Source organism: Coturnix japonica, chromosome 13 (genome assembly GCF_001577835.2).
Source record: "Coturnix japonica isolate 7356 chromosome 13, Coturnix japonica 2.1, whole genome shotgun sequence".
Classification (NCBI taxonomy): domain Eukaryota; kingdom Metazoa; phylum Chordata; class Aves; order Galliformes; family Phasianidae; genus Coturnix; species Coturnix japonica.
In genome coordinates this window covers 5,217,572-5,232,497 of record NC_029528.1, presented here as the reverse complement: position 1 = coordinate 5,232,497, position 14,926 = coordinate 5,217,572, and the positions used below count along the sequence as shown (strand labels likewise).

At 43.2% G+C, this 14,926-nt stretch overlaps 1 protein-coding gene and 1 long non-coding RNA gene across 3 annotated transcripts in view; one reads left to right on the top strand and one right to left on the bottom strand.

Annotated features, from left to right (window-relative positions):
* The window catches only part of LOC107320235, a 127,309-nt gene extending 126,366 nt beyond the window's left edge, over positions 1-943 (bottom strand). The window contains exon 1 of the long non-coding RNA XR_004308934.1: positions 526-943. This is a non-coding gene — a long non-coding RNA (uncharacterized LOC107320235). The remainder of the gene's footprint in view (positions 1-525) is intronic.
* A 44-nt stretch (positions 944-987) lies between these two features.
* GLRA1 (glycine receptor alpha 1) overlaps positions 988-14,926 on the top strand; it is a 37,932-nt gene continuing 23,993 nt past the window's right edge. For both annotated transcript variants that reach the window (XM_015875916.2, XM_015875915.2), the window contains exon 1: positions 988-1,908. In XM_015875916.2, the coding sequence (XP_015731402.1) occupies positions 1,853-1,908 (56 nt within the window). In that variant the 5' untranslated portion in view covers positions 988-1,852. The remainder of the gene's footprint in view (positions 1,909-14,926) is intronic.

Here is a 14,926-nt window from a genome sequence, read left to right as displayed (position 1 = left end):
TGGCACTGAATAACATCATTTGTGATACAACCAAATGTGAGAAGGAAAAAGACGGATAATTCCTAGCCCGGGGGGCTACACTAGTGGTGAAGCAAGCTGTTCGTTTCACACACCCCCACTCCACCTTGAGGATGGAAAGATTCTTTGAACACATTGGGAAGAAAAAAAAAGAAAAAAAAGAAAAAAAAAGGAAAAGAAAAGAAAACAGCTAAAAAGGTGTTAAAAGTGTTTCTTTTCCATGAGGAGTTTTACAAAGCACGGGATAGGTAAACAAAGTAGAACATAAAGATGAAAAATCCCCTTACAATGGGACAAAACAGAACAGAAAAAAGTCCTATATGATGTAGGAGAGCTACGTTTTCATTTAACTCAGAAATTAATGAGAAGCAAACCAGAGTGGCTGACTTACACTATGGCTAAGGAGCCCAGTTCCTCCCTCCCAAACAACCACACTCAGCACCCTGAGAGCACGACAGGAGCCCAGGGTACCAGAGCTTTTATATGAAACTGCTAAATGCTCCTTACCTGCCCCAGCCTTGATGGCTCTGGTGTTTGCCAAACCTCTTTGAAAAACCACGTGTCAGAAGGAAAAAAGGAGAAAAATAAAAGGAAAAAGAAAGAAGAGAAACAACAGAGATGATCCTTAAAAGCCAACAGCAACACATAGCAACTGCTACTCAAGTAGATGTTCCACGAGATGGAGACTTAAGGCACGTTACGCTTGCCATGTCAAGGGAGATGATTTCAGAGACTTCTTAAAAAGACAGTGATTTGAGTTAAAAAAAAGGAAATAAAACAAAACGTATCAGCACTTTAAAGGTTAACATCCTCTGCTGAACAACATGCGTTTATCCAACCACATCCTAGAGTAGTTTTTTCAACCCTGAGACCAATGAGCACAGCTAAGAGGAGGGCCTTCGGATGGTGGAGAGGCTGAGTTACCCCCTCCTTTCTGCTTTGCCTCTTCTCCACCACCACCTTTTTTTTCTTTTTTTTTTTTTTCTTTTTTTTTTTTTTAGTTTAGTAAATTAATGCAGCAAGAAACTCCCAAGATCTGGCAAGCCCTAGCAGGGGAGAGAGGGCAGAGGGGAAATGAAATGCATTAGGAGGACACTGAGCCACTTCCTTTCTGAGTGCAATGGGAGTGCTTCCCAAGAAACTTCCCCTTCACTCTGGCCCTGAGCAATGGGACATCTTCCCTACAGCAGCAATAACTTATTCGGGAGGAAAATAACCCAGGAAGCTGGAATCAACAGCACCCAAACGGCAAGCAGGAAAGCAACACGACCGGGACTGCAGCACGGCTTCACACTGACAAATTCCTGTGGATGTAATTAGGAAGACACCCCGGCTAGCAGCAGAGATTAAAGCCCCGGGTTGTTGAGGGTCGCCCCCCTCCCATCCAACCCCACCACCCCGATGGCAAATCTACATCCCCTGCATCTCTCCCACTCGCCAGCCTGATGTCCGGAACGGGATCCAGCTGAAGGGAGATCTCGGTGCTGGAAGCCTGGTCCTCCGGCCCCGAAGCAAGCACTGCAGTGGCGGGGCACAGCGGAGAGGCGGGCCAAGCTAAGCCAAGGCAGCGCCGGAGCGGAGAGGAGCCGCCGGCAGATCCGCAGGCGACCGCGGAGCGCCCATCACCGCCGCTGTCCAGGGTGCTGAGCGGGGCCGCCCTCTCCGCTGCTGTCCGGGGTGCTGAAGGAGCCGCCCCGGCCTTGCCCCCGGCCCGGGGGGGGTGGTTCGCTTCTCTCACTAATTCTCCCCCAAGTGCCGGGCTACTTTATTGGCCAACCCCACCGGCCCACCCCTCGCGGAGTACAAAATAAACATCATAGTGAGAGCTGGAAAAATGTGCAACGTCAACGCGCTCGGAGTCTACGTGTGGGAGACGATCGTTTTCTTCAGGTAAGTCTCAGTTTTGCGGGAGGAGTGTGTGCACGCCGGGCTGGACTTCTGTGCCCATCCTGAGTTTGGGGCACAGAACCCAGAACGGTCTCAGCCTTAAAACAGAAGCGTTATGCCCTTCTCGAACTGCCTTTTCCCCTCCTCTCTGTTCCCCGAGATTAGCTATCCTACCTCCTCGGGTTCGGGACTTTTCATAGCTTTGAGAGTTTCTCTGTTTAATTAGCACTGCAATCTCGCTAACCGCAGTGCTGAAAACAACAAACCCGGCTGGTTGCAAAGTGACAACTAGTGGTGGATGGGAATGCTGCACTTGAATTTGCCCGGGTAAATATCCCCATCTCACCCCCTCCCCATCCTAAGATTGCGGGTTCAGGTGAGTTCCGTGGGATGCTTTTCTCTCCTCAGCTCTTTATCTTAAGATATCGTGGGCTTTCCTTTCAAGGAGAGCTCACCCTATTGCCCCTGCTTGCTCTGCCTACAGTTACTGAAAGCAAAGAAATAACCTTCCTTCATCAACTTTGTTTTTCTTTCATGTTGTTTTTGAACACTTTCACTTGTGGAACCTAATCAAAAGCCAGAAGGGTCAATGGGACTTCTTTTGCAATTGTATCTATCGTTGAGTAGCTGTATTTTGACTTTGTTTTAGATGCATTCCATTACTCACTTAAGGGGCAAGGTAGCAGAAGGAGCTGTTTTACCTTTCAAGAATTGCTTCCACTCCAGTTCTCCATGCAATGCTTTTATTAAGCAAATAGGGGAAAATATCATAAGAGAGAAAACGTCCCATCTGCATGAGTGGTGCAGCCTGCTGTATAGCAAGTAATAAGTGCCAGATACATGCAACTGAAAAAAAAAAGCTTTCACAATCTGAACTATTCAGTCTTATATTTCATTTCAGTTGCATGACTCTTGATTCTACATTTCTGACTTTTTTCATAGTCTCACCTTAAAGTGTTTAAAGGGCAAGAAGAGGCATTATTTGTATGTATATCACTGAAGTAATACTTCTTATTTTACAAATAATAACATTCCTGCTGACAGCGGACAGAGCTTTCAAGCTAATGCTTCCTTTCTTTAAGAACACTAAATTGTTCCCACACACAAAAATCAGGTTATCTCCACTTCTCTTGTAATTCCATAGGAAATCAAAGAGGGCACATCTTATCATAATTTATCTGTTCAACAAAGAAAGAAGTTCTGGAAATAACTGAAGCTATATTCACTTATACCTTCTCCTATCACTTATTCCTGGGAATATCTAAAAAGCAGCACACAATGCTTAGTATTTCAGAGCCATTCTTTCCTGTTTAGTCACAAGTGTATAAACAGCACTAGAAAACACAGTGGGGTGAAATAGAAAGAAGCGTATTTATGCACAATAGAAAATCTTGATTAAGATACAATATCGAAGCAGGGATGAAAAGCAAGGTTAAATGGCACAAGTACTCTGGAATGGTCTCCAGAAAAACTAGAAGACAAAAGGGGGAGGAAGGGGAGAGAAAAGGAAAAAAAGAGTGTAATTCCAGGCTTGGGTTTCCTATGGCTGTAATCTTAAAGCCATATCTCCCTTGAACTGCTTGCACAAGTGAATTGGTACACATTTGTCTTGCCAGTCCTGTTCTATGATGCATGCTGTTATGCATCACACTACGCATCTGAGTACCTACAGGTTCTCAGCTCATCAGTTAAAGTCTCAGACATTCAAAATCTCAGTTAAACAGTACATTCAGGTTCTAATGTAAATGTTTACACTGTTACAAATCATATATATGCATACATACACTTTACATTTGATCATGCCATATTGCATAAAAAGGTATGCAAGATGAAGCCCTCTGAATATCAAAGGTATGTGATATCAAATCAAGTGTTCTTGAAATAAGTAATTAAGAAAATTTGAAAGTGTTTAATTGCAGGAAGTAATGAAACCAAATTGTTCTCTGTATTGCAATCATTTTCCAAACAAGAACCGATTCAACAATTCCTGCTTGAAACTGACTCTAAACAATGCTTTCCTTCCCACCCTCTGCTTCCCTTCATGTTATGTCTTCCATTAATTGCAGGCCAACAATCTACCAGACTTTCCAGTCTGGGAATAGCTTTGCTATTTCAGCTTCAGTAAGAAAAGTTCATTCATTAAGAGTCATTCATAAACTTAGTGTGCCAATTACTCAAGCACTCAGTCATGCATAATGTTAAAAATACAAAACAGCAACAGGCATACAAGATGATAATCCAATAATCCATAATAGAAGTATACATTGCTTAAAATTACAGAGTATACCACACTTCACTGCCAGCCTGTTGAAAATATTCTGGAAAGAAAATCCATGCTAGTACATACACTATAAAAATAATGAAAGACAAATCCAAAGTCCCAAAGGAAAATGCAATAGAGCCAATACAAGAAGCAAGACTAGATCTGTAGCTTAACAATAGTATCCTTTGCCAGTCTTTTAAAAAACAAGACCCCGTGGGAAAGAGTAACAGCTGGTGTGTGAACACAAACATTATGGTATTGCCAATGTAATATTTGTTTCTGCTACAGCCAGGGTGTTTTTGAAGGAATTTGCCATCAGCAGTTCATTCCAACATGCCTTCCTTTATGGAGAACGTTTCCCCTTGTGCTACCTTTCTTCCCAGGCTGCAACCACTTGCTATAGCTATGACTAAGACATTTACCAAGAACCTGGGCAGACAGATGGGGATGGAAGCTGGGTTGGAATGGGAGGAGAAACAGGTCTCTGACAGACAGACTGCTTTATCAGTCCTTCCTTATACATCTCTGGAACACAAAATACTATTTCTCAAAAATAATAATGGATTGGACAATATTTACACACGCTCTTCCATAAGCTCTCCTTCCACCTCTGGAGATTCTCCCAAAGTCTAACTATGTACACCACATCTTTGTACCCCAGTTCCATCGGGAATTCCTTCATGTAGAGCAAAACACTGCCCATATGCCGTGATGGTATTGCCTGGATTTCTTGCTCTATGATAGCCTTTTAATGGCTGTAGTGATCCAGAAATGCTGCTGCAGAAGCCTGAGGATTGGAAGATAAAGGATGGCCTAAAGTTTGCACTTAATCCAAGTGGACATGGTCCTGCGAGGCTCTGAAGTGGTTTGTGCCTCATTTTTATCCTAATCACTCTTTGCACATCAGGAACCAGAAGCATGACCTTCATCTAACCAAAATGAGTTAGCTCCTTCTGAACGGGGACTTATCAGCTAGCAGGAGTGATTCAAGCCAGCTGCTCTGAGTGATACACAGGCTCAGACGCTACTGAATTCCACTACTAGCCTTTTCCTACTCCATTTGATCAGTAACAGAGCTCTTCAATTTCAGCTTTTAAAATAACATACTATTGTGATGCTGTTTTTTGCTTTAGTGGGGAAAAAGAAGAAAAAAAAAAAGAGAACAAAAACAAAAAACTGTTTTGCTTTCCACAAAATAGACTTTCAAGTAAAATAGGCAATTTGAGATCTCCTGATTTCATCTTCTTGAAAATGCAACAAAATGGAAGGCAGGGGAAGGAAAAGGGCAGTATGTATGCTTTTCCAGACCTTCTGCTATACCTCTGCAGTGCTAGATAGCATTGCAGAGATACCCGTGAATGAAACATTAACCAGAGACTGACAGAACTGCAAGCCAAGTAATGTAACAAATATTGTTGGTAGATAAAGAGTGGCTTACTAACACTAAAATCTGCTAGAAGTTGTGCTTTTGACCTGTTGTGCCTCTGCTCTGAGGCTGTTAGCCCCTCCATGAAATAAAAATGACTTGGCAGAGCCTTAGAATAGGCAGCTCTAAGGACACTCTTTAGCTTCTTTGATCTGCAACCTGTGGTAGCCCCATTAGAGACCCTACTAAAACAGTTACCTATTCAAGGCTGGAAAACACAAGGAGGAAGACAATTCTACATAGAAGACCTTTTGAATCATTCAACAAAGAAAGATATATTTGTGGTCATCTCACAATAGGTGCAGGGTATTTGGGACTCTGCCTTCTACAGGGATTTTATACACACTTCCATCCATCCATAAGAATTCACTCACAATTCAGGCAAGTAAGACAAATTAAAATATGTAAAAAATACTTTCTAATTTGCAGCCTGATCTTAACTTTTCCATATAAACAGTTGGCTTAAAGAACCCAAGACTTACCCTCAGCACAAAAAAAAGGCTCCATGTGTGAACAGAAACTTTCTGCTTTTACATTAGATGCAATGAGCAGGAGAACAGTAGATAAGCAAGGTTATTAGCAAACACATCACCAAAAAAGCTGCTGTCTTGCATGCATTAACAAAATATCCTACAACTCCGGGGCACTGTGCAAAATTCAGATATGTGGACTAGCTGTCCACTCGTACTCCTGCTGTACATTGCACTACTCTGCAGAGAATCTCATTAGCAGGACATACATTTACTCTTCACATACATCATGGGAGCTGCTTCTGGAAAGAGAACTATATGGAAAGGGAATAGAATACATTGGGGCATTCCATCACATAAACTTTCTACAAAGAATTCCTTCAAGAACAAGGCTTAGGGCACGTGATTTTGGCCTTTCTCTGACTCATCTTGTGCAAGAGGTGTTGGAGACAACACGCTTGTTTAGAGCAAGTCAGTAAAGGGCCTTTGACACTGTTTTAAGTGTCTCAGATTTGATAGCAGAGACTTAAGGCTAACACCTTCATTCATAACACCAAGTGACTCAAGGCAGAAGGGAAAGCACTTGTAGGCAGCAGCACACTGCAATTCTCCTGTTCTTAACCAACAAGTTAGTTCCATTAGTGAGATGAATTTCAACAGCCAACAAACCCTTAGAAGACAACCTGAGCGGAAAAGGATTCCAGCATCTGAATTAGGATGTTAATCAGTGTCCAGAATTAAATTACTTTATTATCCCAATACCGACCAACAATCATTCATCTGTAATAGAAAACCAGCAGAGAAGTCTGTTCTCATTTCATTCTAACAATACAGGTTAAAAGGGCTCACCAAATTTCAGTATTAAGAACAAGATGTCAGACCACCTAATGAATATAACTGCTATTTAGTTACTGATGAAAGACAAAGGTTTAAAGAAATAAATCACACTTTAAAATCACAGCATCTAAGTATGTCAAAGGGCCTAAGTCCATTCACAGAGTTTCACTTGCTCATTTTCTTTTAACTCCAGAGTTTCTCTCAGAATGCTGGAGTAACTGGCATTAAGATAGATAGGAACCAAAAGGCACTATCATCTTATTATATTTGTCTGTCTCGGCACTTGATGTTGTGGCACATTATATCAAGACATCTCTATTTCCAGTAAGTTACCCTTTTGGTTGGCTATTGTCTTGCATACTTTCTATCGACCTTTGCACCTATCAGCAAAGGCAGAATGATTTCTATTCTCACAAAATGTATGGTTACACTCACACACTCCACACTACCTTTAGAGAAAAAATGGTTAATTCTGTTCTGACAAACTAACAAAAAGAATAATAGTTTCTGCATATCCTCCCCACCACTTTTTGATTCACCAGCCTTGACCAAAAAACAAAAACAAAATCCAAATGCTTTTGAGAGCCTCATTCTGGAAGGAGAGGGAAATCTGCTAACATTGGTGGTCCTGGGATAAACGGAGCATGGAATGCTCTAATGCGAGGCACAGGAAGGATCATTAGCAGCCATGATCAGGGACACTTCATCACCATGCTGTCTGACTGCTGCCTTGTAGACCTACTTGCACAGCTCAGAAAAGAGCAACTTTTCCATTACACTCAACTTTAAATATTGTTAACTCAACAGGTCACTTTTCCTGCAAAGCAGCAAAAAAGAATTCACCCATCTTCTCTTTCCTCTTCCTTTCCCCAAATTACTCTGGTGCTCAGAGATATGATTTAGCAGAGGGTTGTTAGAGGTAGGGTACTATGGTTAGGCTGTGGTTGGACTTGATGCTCTTTGAGGTCTTTTACAACCTTAGTAATTCTATGATTATCCAAACAATTTACACTTGCGAAGCCAAATAACAGAGGGCATTTCCCTGGAGGGGAAAAATTTACATTGGTATCTCTTAGTTATGATGACTACATGATACAAAATAATACAGCCCTGATAACCTCTTGGGAATCTGCCAATTTGCTCTAGTTGATCTGGTCTTGGAGGTCTGCATGCTTTGATCTCAGTAGTGCTACGGATTAGATATATACCTCACAGCTGCTATTAAACCTCTACAGATGCTTCAGGAGACCAGCGCTCAAAAAATGAAGACAGAAACGTAGCTTTTGTGTCTCTCAGTAGGGCCAAAGCACAGAAAAATCTCGCAGAGAGCAGAAATAGATGGAGACAGATGCACCCATCATTTACACGTGCTGAGCACACCCCATTATGCAGACAATTATTTCATCCATATAATGCACCATGGTAAGCTGCTGATTTGGGGACTGCACCACATCTGGCTGCTACATAGACACAGTTGGCATTCTGTAAATACATCTCTGTTGGATTTAAGTACTAGCTGAGAAAAACAGGAGAAACCTTAATTTAACACACCCCAGGATTTTGAGAGGGAGGGGGAAAACAAAAGTGTTCTGCACCTGCTTTCCTTTTGATTTCTCCTTTTGCCATCTTTCCACTGTTGTTCACAGTTTGCTGGTGGAAGGGAAAAAAAAAAAAAAAAAGGAAAAGAAAACAAATGCCTTAGCAGACAGTCAAGGAACTCTATTGTTTTTATCAGTGCCTTGTTGTAGGGTGGGCAAAAAGGGGGGGAAAGCCACTAAGAGGTTGCCAAGACAAGGAGTGTCGCATGCACAGAACAGCTGGGCTTGCAGTGCAATCAATCATCGCATGTGCTGCCTTCAGCTGAACGCCCACAGCAGCTCCCAACACGCCTGCCCTCCGACCACGCAGACAGAATACTGATCCTGTCCCCCAGCCCAGGCAGGACTGAAGCAAACAAACACACAAATCAATGTGTAACAGCTGAGATCAATGACAGATCGAACCACCATCACACTCATCTGTTTCAGCAGCAAAATCAGTGAGCCAGAAATCGGGCAGGAAATACAATAGAATCCATCACTTATCCTCTTCATTTGGTTTCCTTTGGAAGTTTTGTTTGTTTTTTTCATTTTGCATGATATGGGTAAAAAGATACCTCATGTAAAGCCCCAGGGAGCACAAGCACCTCCTCCCCTCACTTACTGAAGAGGTATGAACCTGAAAGCATGTAAGGGTCAGCTGCTATCAGCAGTACTTAAAACAATTCTTAGTGCTAAATGTCCCCATTGCTGCCAAGAACCCCTGTGTAGAAATAGGTAGAAATGTAGCCATTAAGGTAAGATCTGTACAATGCACACATTACTGCAGCTGGGAGCAGGAAAGTAAGATGCTCTGAATTCTAAGGTGAGGCAGCTATATCTTATTTTGTTAAGAACTGCAAAGAAAGAGTAGACAAGAAAGTGACTTTCCATGGGCTATCTTAACAATCTTGTCTTTCTGTTGACTCTCACTGCTTTTCACCTGTAGAAATACAGCTGAGCCTTGCACACCCCACACACACAGAGACCATTTTCCTGCAACAGAGCTTGCAAGATCTGATGTACAAATCAAAATACATGCATCCCACCCCTTCTGTTTCCCCACACTGCTGTGAATCACAAGTGTTGTCCAGCTTCCAGCCCCATCCATCACACCATAACACAGGGCTGCGTGTTTAAAAATCAGCCACTGACAAAGTACAAACCCCATCAAACATGGCTTGCTTTACAGCACCAATACAAGCCTTGCAGCTTTGCCAGGACTGGAACCATGGGGTTTTTTTGGACAGGGAGCTGAAGAACCCAGTTAGAGAGTGGCTATGAAGGAAGAAGAGCCCACCTGGGCTGGGGTCCCAGAGTTTAGCAATTCGTTCCAAAAGCTGCATTTCATTATAGATCATTAATAAGCTGATAAATTACACCAGAAATCAAAGATGGCACAGCAAGAAAGTTTATCTCTTGCTACCCTTACATACAGGGCATTTGCTTTGTGTATTCATTCCCAAAGATACGTCAATCAAACCACACTATGCCTACAATGCTTTTGGACACAACAACTTCTTCTACCAGAAAGAGACAAAATAAGTTCTCTTCCCTTGTGCAATATAAGATACGTACATCAGAGAACCCAGGTTTCTTCAGTGAAGGATCTGAAATAAAGTTTCAGAAAATAAAACCCCTCCAAACACTCAGAACCAGACATTAAATCCCTTTAAAAAGGATTCTATTCATACCACCTCCAATTTATTATAAATGAAAAGGCACTTGCAACGTTCTTACTGGCTCATATCAAGCGGCATAAATCCTTAGACTAAAACTAATTTTTAACAAGCTGCTGCAGCAAAGTATTTGAATTGATGAAAACACGGTTGATAGCGCAACTGCAGAGCTATAGATAGAAGAGCAGCCACGACTTCTCGTAATTCTCTGACACTTGTCTGGTCCGTGATCTAAAACCTTCTGACGTCAATAGAGGTTCCCACTGCAGCTCCTCATCCTAACATTAAATCAAGAAGGCATCAACGAGGAGCATATTACCACCCAGAATGTGAAATCTTTTCTTGTAGAGACGTTCCTCTTCTTTATTTACCACATTGAGGAAGGTGGTTTATGCATAGCTTTATACATCTGAGTAGTCCTCTTGACTTTAAAGGGAATATTCATAGTTTATGAGGACAGACAAATCCTTTTGTCTTCACAGGGTCTTTCTTCCTTTGTTTTTCAATGAAACTCCAATTAAAAGTCTTTTTTTAAAACCTTTCAGTATGCGCACATGTAAAATTCAGTGTTGGTGTTTGTTGGATTTATTTCACATTGTTAAAATCTGAGCATTGACTTGTGATCCTCCACTCTTTATGGAGATACGTTTTCAACCCTGTCTCAATGGTTTAGGTTTATACATTTCCAGAAAGTCAGTACTTGTGCTCTAAGAGATGCGCTCTCTTCTGGAGGAGATTTTAGTTGAGGATGTCACCAAAGAGAATGCCTCTGGCTTCAAAATGATGAGTTTAATGTTGTCCTTGAGAGAGAGAGGAATGGGAGAAGGAATAAAAATAAATAAAAGAAGAAGAAGGGAAAAAATACCATCTCCATGAAGCAGTATAAAGAAGGAAACAGGCTTAGTTTCAAATACTGACCACTGAAAGCTTTATCTGTAATAAATGAATGAAATCAATGGCTGAATAAACCTTCCCTGATAGCTGCCTTTGGCACATCTGGAAGCCATGAGATAGCAGGGAGAACAATGCTGCAAAGGGGCAGAGGCTGTGATGCATAGAAGGAATTGTGACTATGCAAAAGACTTAGAACAGCAGACCTTTGAAGAACAGGGATCTTGCATACAACTGAACACTGTTACTATGCAAACGTCCATTCTCACTGAGCTTTTTCCAACTCAACTATATACAGCGCAGATTTCTTTTGTCCCCTAGATGGTTGCATAGTCATTTATTATTTTTTATTATTATTGCTCTGTCCAGGCAGCGTCAGCAATTGTTCCAAGTGCTGGTGTCTTTCCATAGAGTTAATCAGTGTAATTGGGATGCTTTATAGCTCTAGACAGGATGTTTTGCCATATGGGGTAGGAGCCATGGTCTGCAGGAAAGGAACAGTAGAATATGGAGACACACGAATACTGCAGTCTGACAAAGATTCTCTCACTACACTAAAGTTGCCGCAGATTCCCTTGGCTGGGAAGGGTTAACTTGCTGTGGAAGGCTGTGGAAAAGCATCTCCCAGCTCCTCTGCTCCTGTACAGTCAGAGAGACAAGTGGTAAAATAGCGTGGGGCACCTTTAACCCAGAGGATCCCAAAGCGCTCGCAAAACTTTAACTGATTGCATCCTGCGGCTACTGCAATGCAGCTACTTCTGGTGCAAGAGCTGGAATTGGTTTAAACAGCTCACAGCAACTGAGTACAAGCACCCAGGACAGAGACAGCAATATTTCACAAGCTTCCTTTCTCTTTTCTGCCTTTCTCTTTTCTCTTCGAAAAAAATAATATTAAATAAATAATAATAACTGAGCAGATCACTGCATAGCTTACTGCCCATTTCTTTTTCAACGGTGATACCTATTCTCATATGCTCTCAGATTCCGTATCTCACCAGTCTTGATGTATACTAATATCTTCCTGTCCTGTCCCAAGGTCCAAATCTGTTCCATGCTCCTTTTGCACAGAGGTTCTCAAATAGCTGTCCCCCTCCTCTCAGAAAGCCAAAACACAACGAAGTCCCAGATCTTTCTCCCCTCAGCACCTATAGCACACCCCACAACTGTACTGCATGGCCTCTAACCTCCAGCGTGGCCACATGAATTGCAATCAGCACATCTGTAGTGCTCAGAGCTCCTTCAGCTCTGCACCACATCACACCAAAATCCAGTGCCAGGGCTCATTGCTCTCCCCCACCTCCTCTCCTTCCATCCTGTCCACCTCTACTGCTGCATACCAGAAATTCAGAGGCAACGTGACAGAGAAAAACATGCAGAAAATGAGATTCATCCTTTTTAATTGAATTGTATATCAATATTGATTGTGCTATTCATTTTGATAGTAAATCTAATTATTTTTAAAAAGTCAGCTTGCAGTCTCTGGCAAGCACTCCCAGGCCAGTGTCTGGCAGCATTTCCCTCAAGATAACACATTGATGTGCAGTCAGAAATAGCAGTCTGGGTGTGGGTTATAAGGACTGCCCCTTCCACCCCTTGCCGGGAAAGCTCTCATCTATCCATCATTCTGTCCTTCCCCCCCTCCCTCCAGCTGCTGAGGACAAGATGAGCAGCCACAGAGGCAGGCTGAACTCTGGTTGGGCTGTGCTGGTCTCCAGCTTCTGTGGCCTGAGAGATCTCAGGGGTGGGGAGACAGCTCAGGAAGCCCAGGGGAGCAGAGTGGGATGAAAAGCACTGGTGGCTGTGATGGTGCCTGGCCTCACCGAGTTCCTGCAAAGCCCCTTCCCATGGGAGAGTTGCCATGGGTACGGCAGCTCTCGCTAGTTAATCATGGACAAGGCACTGCATTGCTGTGCCCAACCAACTGACGTTCTTCTTGCGGCTCTGCCTCTCCGCAGCGCCTGCCTGAGTCAATAAAACCGCTGAGTTCCTGATCTGTGACGCAGGAGGAAGTTGTTGGCCCCTCTGCAGCACTTGATCTGGGCACCCCCTATTTCCAGGTGTCATCACGACCACCTGAGATTTCTTTTCAAGGCTAAACACATCCAAACCACGTCATCAACATCCTTCTACCCTTCCATCTCTGCTCCGCAGAGTAGTGGGAGGCTGCCCCTTCACCTCATCCCCAACTTCTTCAGCTGCAGTACTGGGACCAGTCAGATTCAGGAGGCAGCATCAGCTTCAGCACAGGAGGAAACTACTTGAAATTAAAATCCCAAGAGAAGAGTTTCCACTATGAGCTTAGCCAGCCCAACTCAGCTACTTCAGCTTACAGAGGGGTGACACTGCATGCATGTAAATTGAACAAAAAAAACAAAAAAGAGGGAAGAAAAAAGACACCAGCAATAGCGCATGGCACGCCAGCAGACAGGTGCTGTGCTTTACCATCACAGTGCACAGTGCAGCCTCTTTGTTCCACTTTTTTTCTTTGATGCCCAGGATAGGGACTGCCTCAACCTCATCACAAATACCCCCCCTCATTCTTGGGAGAGGAGAAAGGAAAAACAGATGTCTCCATCCTGGTGCTTATGATCACATCAAACCTCCCAGGGACAAACTGGGACGTTCTCCAGCCTGGGAAGAGGCTTGTGGAGGTATCAGTACTGCAGGGCCAAACCACAGCCAGCTCCACGTGCATCCAAGGGAACAAGGCAAAGGCCAAGACCCAAAGCTGTGCAGCTGCAGCAGCAGTGCTGCTGTGTCAGAGCTAATGAGCACAGACAGCAATTTCCTTCTGCTGCATCCCAAACCCTTCCAGTCACAGAAACAGGATGTGCCATGAAACTTGTATTATGAAGCAGATATTCCAGTCTGAAATCTAACTGCATGGAGTTACTTCAGTAGTGCCTAGAGCTAGATCTGCAATAGCTGGAGATATAAGCCTACGAGAGCCATGTTGTGTCCTGAAGGTCCTAAGCCAGAGGCAAGTGCAAGATGTGAGAAATGAGCTGGAGTTCAGGGTAAACAATCTGGTATCTACCATTCCATCAACCTGCAGAGAGCCCAACCAGAGCGATAAAGCCAGTGCTGCTCCTGAGCCACTGATATTGCACCACTTACCCTCATAGGTATCTGATCCTTCCTCTCTTTTCAGAGATACACTTCCTCTGCCAACACTTGTTTTGCAATAGTTTGTGCTTTTGCTGCCAGCCAGTCTTTTGCTTTTTTTCCCCCCTCAGAATTAAAGATTAACAATTAAATTATTTGACAGGGGAATAGAGGCCCCGTGCTAATTAAATTCCTTGGTCTCTCCTCTTTGCAGAGCAAAAATAAATAAATAAAACTGATAGCTCTCACTATCAGCATTCAACCAGAACAGGGCAATGTGTGATGTCGGAGTTAATTAGATGGGCGGCCATGGGCATAGTGGGGGGGGAAAAAAAGAAAAAGATTTAAATATTTCACAAGGGACATACAAATGTTGGGGGGAAAGGAGGAAACAGTCAACTGAGAAGCTGGGAGATGAGCAAAACCACCTTCCAGACTGCAGCAGGCCCACCTTCTAAGCCAAATATCTGTTTATAAGAATATTTCATCTATTATCCGCTGAAACAATAACGCAGAGAGACAAAGCAAACAGCATTTGCGTAGGCTGGAAGGAACCAGTAACAGCTTTCCTGCAGAGCTTGACTGCTCCATTTTAAGGAATGCAATTCTTCAATGCCCTGAACCAGCTCAGTGGTACAGCCACCAGCTCCCACCCCTCCTGTGCCTGCTGTTGGGAAGAGCTCCTGGGGGCTGCACACACAGCAGCACTAAGACCACAAACATTACGCCTGCTCGTTGTCCCTGTGATGCAATCCTTTCTGTTGTTACTGTGC